General features: G+C 56.8%; 1 protein-coding gene across 1 annotated transcript; it reads left to right on the top strand.

Annotated features, from left to right (window-relative positions):
- Positions 1–446: 446 nt before the first annotated feature.
- LOC104539736 (alpha-taxilin-like) lies at positions 447–7,252 on the top strand (the record flags this gene model as incomplete). The annotated part of the gene is given in 11 exon segments (XM_010183340.1): positions 447–564; positions 1,616–1,666; positions 1,669–1,947; positions 2,438–2,529; positions 3,441–3,611; positions 3,911–4,105; positions 4,262–4,381; positions 5,174–5,248; positions 5,759–5,851; positions 6,255–6,350; positions 7,049–7,252. Coding segments are annotated over 11 exon segments (1,494 nt in total), but the record flags the coding sequence as incomplete, so codon positions are not given.
- Positions 7,253–7,261: the final 9 nt, after the last annotated feature.

The following is a 7,261-nucleotide window of genomic DNA, read 5'->3' on the forward strand; positions in this document are numbered from 1 at the left end:
CTTTCTGCTGTCATGGTTTTGGTCTCTGGGTTCCCCACCACAGGGAGGGGCTTTCTCCATCAGTGCCCACACCGCTCCGAAATCCAAGAGTGAAACACAGCGAGGGTGAGGACAGCAGGGGCGCCAGGAGGCTGTGCCCAGAGGATTAGGAGAGCTGGGTGCTGCCTGAGAGTCAGGAGATGCTGCCCTGCTCTAGGAGGGGCTGCTTGGAGCCCCCCACGTGTTATCCCAACACAGAAACCTCCGTGGTGAGGTACAAATTGGAGAAGAAATGATGCTTTCCTCAGCGTGGAGCTGCAGGCACAGCGTGGCAGCCTCTGCTGAGAGCAGGTTCCTTCCCAGCCCGGCTCGATGGCTCTTCTAAACAGTTATGTCTTAAAATCGAGCATCGTTGCTGTTTCTCCTCCTCTAGGGTTTGTCGAGGCTGAGCGGGGAGAAAAATCACGATGAAGAACCAAGGCGGGGAGCCCAAAGCAGCCCCGCGGTCCCCTGGCTCCTCCAAAATGGGCAGCGGCCTGGCACTGGAGGAGGGCGACTCGACGGAGGCCGCCGCACCCCTGGAAGGTGGGGAGACCCCGGGGCTGTGCTGCTCCCTGCCCGTGGCTGATGGCAGCGCCAACGGCCCCAGCAGCGAGGGAGGGGGAAGGCACAAGGGTGGGTTTGGAGAAGGGAAGGGGTCAGGGTGGTGCTTTATCCACGTGAGGGTGAGCTGCTGTGTGCAGCTCTGGGGTTGTGTAAGAGCAGCTGTGATTTCCAGGGCAGAAAATCCTGGTTTCTTCCAATTTCTGTGTGTGTCTATGGTTCTGAAGCAGTTACTGCTTCCTGAGCGAAGCGTGGGGTTGATTGTCACCTGGAATCGATGGGTTGTCTGTTTGTCTGTCCTTGCTTAGACCTTAACGGCCTCGCTCAGAAAGCATCAGACAACCCTTGCCTTGGGGCAGCGTTGTGTTCGTGACCTGCCCTGTTATTGACACTGCATAAAAATAACTCTGCGAGACAAAAACCAGGCCTGACCGAGCAGATGCTTGTTTAAAACGAGCCCTGCCATGTATTCTGACGCCTGGTAAACGTGGGATGTAGGGAATGCGCAGCGAGTGAAGCTCCTTTAATAGCCAACTGCTGTAAGCCTCTCATGTGGAGGGACTTTTGGTGCGCTGAGGGATGTGCTGCCTGCGCTTTCCCCCAGCGTCCGCTGCTGGGGACAAGATCCGTTTGATCTGAGGCAGCGCAGCTGCTCTTAGATGGGAGGAGAGAGCCCAACTCAGGTTTAAAATCCATTGTCATGTAAAAAAGCCTGGCTCTGGGGCTGTCTGCAGGCAGCAAAGCTCACGCCCAACCTGCTTTCGTTCAGGGATGGTGGGGAGGGGGAATTCTTGCTCTTGACAGATGTCAAGGGCTTGGTCATGCTCTCGTGATCACAAGGGGCTGTCAGGAATGCACCTCCATTGTCAGGGCAGCTGCCCCAGCCTCAGCCAGAACAAAGCCGCTTGTGTCGCTGGAAGTTCAGCCGGCCCCGGTGCCGTGGGGAAACCTCCCCTGTGCCGGGGGTTTTACAGAGAGCGGAGAACTGGCGCTGTGGGGGAACCTCACCCTTTTGCCTTTCCCTCTCCCGCAGCTCCTCTCGCGCAGGAGGACTCCAAGTGCTCCCGGCCTGCCGTGCGTGACGTCTCCTGAACAGGCAGCTCGAGGACATCTTGAACACGTACTCCGTGGATGCCAGCCAGGAGGGTCCGGCCGAGGACGGCGGCCACAGCGAGCCCGCGGAGCCGGAGGAAGCCGAGAAGTGTCGCAGCGAGTCCCCGAGGAACGGGGAGCAGGAGACGGGCGGCCCCGAGATGAACGGGGAGAAGGAGAACACCAAGGGCACTGAGGAGTTTCGACCCGGAGAGGAGTGCGGGGAGCGGGATCAGAAGAAAGCTCAGGAGAAGAAGAAAGCCAAGGGCCTAGGTAAGAGGTTTCCCCGCTCTGGTTGTGCTGCCAGACTCAGAATTGTGATGCAGACGTTGATTTTATGCTGCGCTGGTTGCCCTGAGTGAAATAAGCGCCTCGGAGGTGCGATGCGCAGCAGTTTGCATCGTGTTTTGTGGTGCCTGAGGACACGTCCCCGGTGCTGAAAGGCTCTGACTGCCCCTGGGCGCTGCTGCAGCCCCTGCGTTGGGCGGATTTCTCTTCTGCTGGACGAGCTCTCTCTGGCCAGCACAGGGGGTGATTTCTGCTCTGAAATCCAGGTCTCTGTGCAGCTGCCTCAGTTGTTCATCCCCTGCATGCGGGGAAATCTGCGGGGCAGAGCCCTGAAGGCACTGGAGGTGGCAGCTCCGGCCCCAGGCAGGCACAGCTGGGAGATCTGGTTCCTCTCTCCTGTCCTTGTCCTTACGAGCCAGAACTCTGTGTGACTTTATTTTCTCTCTTTAGTTTTCAATTCTGTCTCTCTTTCCAGGCAAAGAAATCACTTTGCTGATGCAGACGCTGAACACCCTGAGCACGCCAGAGGAGAAACTGGCAGCGCTGTGCAAGAAATACGCTGAGCTGGTGAGGGCTTGTGTCGTGCTTCTGGGGCTGCAGCAGTGAGCACGGGAACTGCCTGGGGAGCCAGGAGATGTTGGGGGATATTTTTCTTGATGTTGAGAGGGATGGACCAGGAACACCCCTGCAGCTTGGCAGTGTGTGCTGGGATCTCTGCAGTGCTGGTTATCCAAATAGTAGAGGGTGGATGTTGCTTGGTCCAGCCAGGCGTTGTTTGCAGAAGTGTAAGCAAATGTTTTTTGCCAAATCTGCGTGTCAGAGGAGCTCAGGTCTGTTTTCTCTTTGCTCCTCTCACGTGGAAGCTGCATCTCTTGCCCATCCTGTCCCAGCAGTGTCCCATGGCCAGGTCTGTTCTGCTGTGAGCTGCCAGGCCCAGCGGCCACAGGAGACCACACAGACACATCCACCCTCTCCACTGCTCGCTCACTGCGTTTCTGTTGAGGGTTTCCTAGCAAGAAACGTGTTGGGCAGTCACTGTGCTGCTACCTGTGCACGTTCAGCCGTACAACAAACTCTGATGCTGCCTTTAACCAGAGCTGGTTCCAGGCATGGATCCAGTCCTGTGCATGGGTCTGGTACAGAGGTGGGGGGCTCTGTGTGTGTCCAGAGTGGACGAGTTCAGGTTTTCCCTGTGCTCAGAGCTCTGCTCCATGTGAGCAAAATCTGCATGGAGGTGGTGGATGAATGTGCAAATCTCAGATTGCAGCAGGGCAGGAATTTGGGAAGGAGAAAGGCCCCGTCCAGGGGCCCTTGGGCTCTGCTTCAGCCCTGCTCCGCTCCAAAGTGGCACCTTTTGTGTTACAAAGCTCCTGTCCTCCTCTCAGAGCACAGAGCGCTGTCGTGATCCCCTCACTGGGGCACGGCGTGTTGCCCTGCTCTGTTTTGCTGCATCTGTGCCCTCTGCTCCCCTGTCCCAGCTGGAGGAGCACCGCAACTCCCAGAAGCAGATGAAGATCTTGCAGAAGAAGCAGTCGCAGCTGGTGCAGGAGAAGGATCACCTGCAGAGCGAGCACAGCAAGGCCATCCTGGCCCGCAGCAAACTGGAGAGCCTGTGCCGTGAGCTCCAGAGGCACAACCGCACCCTCAAGGCAAGTTCGGGAGCTGCCTCAAGCACCATGAGCCATTTTGGCAAACTTACCTGTACCAGTGATCACCCACAGTCAGCATCCAGGGCAGCGCTTTAATTTGCCGTTAAGCCTTCGTGATCCGCAGTTTCTGAGTGTTAATTTGGGGTGTATTCACTGGAGAAAGGGAAGGGAAAGGCCTCAAATCCCTTCCTGGTTGATTTAAGGAACAGCGGGAGGCTGGGCGGGTTCAGAGCATCGCAGTTTGGGCAGTTTGCTCCAGAGGCTGACGTGTCCCCGCTGTCTCTGCCCTCCCGGTGCAGGAGGAGGGCGTCCAGCGCGCGCGGGAGGAGGAGGAGAAGCGCAAGGAGGTGACGTCCCACTTCCAGGTGACGCTGAACGACATCCAGCTGCAGATGGAGCAGCACAACGAGAGGAACTCCAAGCTGCGCCAGGAGAACATGGAGCTGGCAGAGCGGCTCAAGAAGCTCATCGAGCAGTACGAGCTGCGGGAGGAGGTGGGTCAGGGTGGGAGAGCTGGTGTGGGGCTGCTCTGGTGCCTCTGTTCTGCCCAGTGAAGCTGTTTGCTGCTGCTGGGGAGGCAGAAGGGGCCTCTGGGTCCTTCCCTCAGGCCCTGGCTGAGTGCGTTGGTGACTGGTGGTGTTTCCTTGCAGCACATCGACAAGGTGTTCAAACACAAGGACCTGCAGCAGCAGCTGGTGGACGCCAAGCTCCAGCAGGCTCAGGAAATGCTGAAGGAGGCAGAGGAGAGGCACCAGCGGGAGAAGGACTTTGTAAGTCTTCCAGCAGCTCTCTACGGGCTATGAGTGCTTTGCTTTTTCACACAGAATCCCAGAACGTCAGGGATTGGAAGGGACCTCCAAAGCTCATCCAGTCCAATCCCCCTGCTGGAGCAGGAACACCCAGATGAGGTTACACAGGAAGGCGTCCAGGCGGGTTTTGAATGTCTGCAGAGAAGGAGACTCCACAACCTCTCTGGGCAGCCTGGGCCAGGGCTCTGTCACCCTCACTGAGAAGAAGTTTCTTCTCCAATTGAAGTGGAACCTCCTGTGTTCCAGTTTGTGTCAATTACCCCTTGTCTTATCATTGTTTGACACCGAGAAGAGCCTGGCTCCATCCTCGTGACACTCACCCTTTAAATATTGATAAACATGAATGAGGTCTCCCCTCAGTCTCCTCTTCTGCAAACTAAAGAGCCCCAGCTCCCTCAGCCGCTCCTCAGAAGGGAGATGCTCCACTCCCTTGATCATCTTTGTAGCCCTACGCTGGACTCTTTCCAGCAGTTCCTGTCCTTCTTGAACTGAGGGCCTAGAACTGGGCGCAATATTCCAGATGCATTTGCTGTGTCCCTCTGTGGGGGCTTCTTCACTGCTGGGTCCCTGAGCCCAAAACAGACTGGGCCATCCCAGGGCTTCGTGCCCAACCGTGACTGCTCCCCAGCGGCTGCAGGAGCAACGCTGGACCCTGCTCTGCTCTGCTCCGTGTGTTTCTCCCAGGCTCCAGCCATGCAAGCGGTGTTGAGCCTTCCCTGTGGCAGCCTGGTAACTGCCTTTGCTCTTCCCCAGCTGCTGAAGGAAGCTGTGGAGTCGCAGAGGATGTGTGAGCTGATGAAGCAGCAGGAGACCCATCTGAAGCAGCAGGTGAGTTACCCGGGCTGTGCGCTCAGCCTGGGGTTTTGGGTTTGGTTTTTTCCTCCTTTCTCAGTGAGGAACAACACAAAGTTCCTTAATCTGAAAAGCAGAGAGGCAGGATTGCCTCTGGGTTTGGTACTGATGGGTTTGCATGGGCACAGTGTGAGCCGAGGCTCCCTTCAGCAATTCTGCCTTCTGGGAGGAAAGGGCATTTTGTCTTCAGCAGCGCCTTTCCCAGTGCTGTGATCTCACCTCGCTGAATCAGACCCAGCAGGCGCCTCCTGCCAAGGCCACGAGATGTTTGCAGAGCACATCAGCTCTCAGGATATTTCCCTAACAAAGGATTTTTCCACCCTCTCCAGTACCAAATGTCAGCAGAGCAGCTCCGTGCTGCCAGTTTGTTTGTCATAAGGCCCGGTCACAAGAGAAGGAGCTCAGTTCTTGGCTGACACCTCCCCTGTGCCGGGGAAGGCTGTCAGGAGGTGCCACGAGGAGCTGTAACCCCGTCTCTCCCCACAGCTGGCTCTCTACACCGAGAAGTTTGAAGAATTCCAGAACACCCTTTCCAAAAGCAGCGAAGTGTTCACCACTTTTAAACAGGAGATGGAGAAGGTGGGTAACACCTCTGCTGCCCTGCAGAGCTCGTGTGGGCTGGAGGCGCTGCCCGTCCGTGTCTCGCTGCTGCTGTGAGCTGGAAAAGCTGCAGCTCTGTCGTTTGGTTTAGTATTAAAATCAAGCTGCTGCACACAGAAGATTGATCCCATCCTTGTGCGGTGACTTCTGTGTCCCGTCTGCGTCAGAACAAGCAGTGCTACCTCTGCCTCCTGGTTTTTTTTTGTTACCTGGGTGATGTTTCCCATTGGTGAAGCTGCAGCGAGACGAGGAGGCCTTGCCCAGGACAGCAGCACCTCGCTGGCTGCGCCGGGAGAGCGGGTGCCCATTTGGGGACGCAGAACTGACCGCAGCGCCCTGCCCACAACTTATTTGTTCCCTTTTTGTCACTGTGATTCCGTAGATGACCAAGAAAATCAAGAAGCTGGAGAAGGAGACCACCATGTACCGCTCTCGCTGGGAGAGCAGCAACAAGGCTCTCTTGGAGATGGCTGAGGAGGTGAGGAGGCTCTGGCCGTGCTGTGAATGTGGTGATGTGTGTGTGTGTGGTGCTGAGGGACAGCAGGACAGCTCCTGCCGTTGCTGGGGGTTGTGTTTTACCCTCCAGCCCAATTTCCTTCCCTGTATGCGGTGGTAGGAGCTCTCTGTCCTGGCAGATGTGAGGGTTGATGAGTGCAGGAGTCGGTGTCAGCGGCCACTTTGTGTGGGCAAAGGAAACAAGCGGTGACAGCAGCGTCGGGTCCTTCGAGTGCCCCACGTTCACTTGGTCACTGCTCTTTTCCCCTTGAGCTTCCCCCTGAGCTTTCATCTCTTCCCCCTGAGCTTTCACACACACACAAAATCACAGAATGGCTTGGTTGGAAAAGCCCTCTGAGATCATCACGTCCAACCGCTCCTGTCTACCCCCTAAACCATATCCTTAAGTACCTCATCTACCCGCTCCTTAAACACATCCAGGGATGGTGACTCCACCACCTCCCTGGGCAGCCTGTGCCAGCTTCTGACGACCCTCTCAGTAAAGAACTTCCTCCTTATCTCTAACCTGAACCTCTCTTGGCACAGCTTGGTGCCGTTTCCCCTTGTTCTATCAACCCTTGTTCTATCTACCCCTTGTTTCATCTCTTCCCTCTGAGCTTTCATCTCTTCCCCCTTTCTATCCCCAGCGTGGTAGAGTCTGAAGTGCCTCTCTGTTTACAGAAAACCCTTCGGGACAAAGAGTTGGAGGGGCTGCAGGTGAAAATCCAGCGCTTGGAGAAACTGTGCCGAGCCCTGCAAACAGAGCGCAACGACCTCAATAAGAAGGTGCAGGACCTGTGCGCCCACGCGCCCCGGGCGGACGCGGTCCTGTTGGAGCCTTTGAAGGACCCATCCCGGGACGGCCTGGAGGCGGGCGGCGCGGCGGCAGACGAT

Source organism: Mesitornis unicolor, unplaced genomic scaffold, assembly GCF_000695765.1.
Source record: "Mesitornis unicolor isolate BGI_N332 unplaced genomic scaffold, ASM69576v1 scaffold40360, whole genome shotgun sequence".
Classification (NCBI taxonomy): domain Eukaryota; kingdom Metazoa; phylum Chordata; class Aves; order Mesitornithiformes; family Mesitornithidae; genus Mesitornis; species Mesitornis unicolor.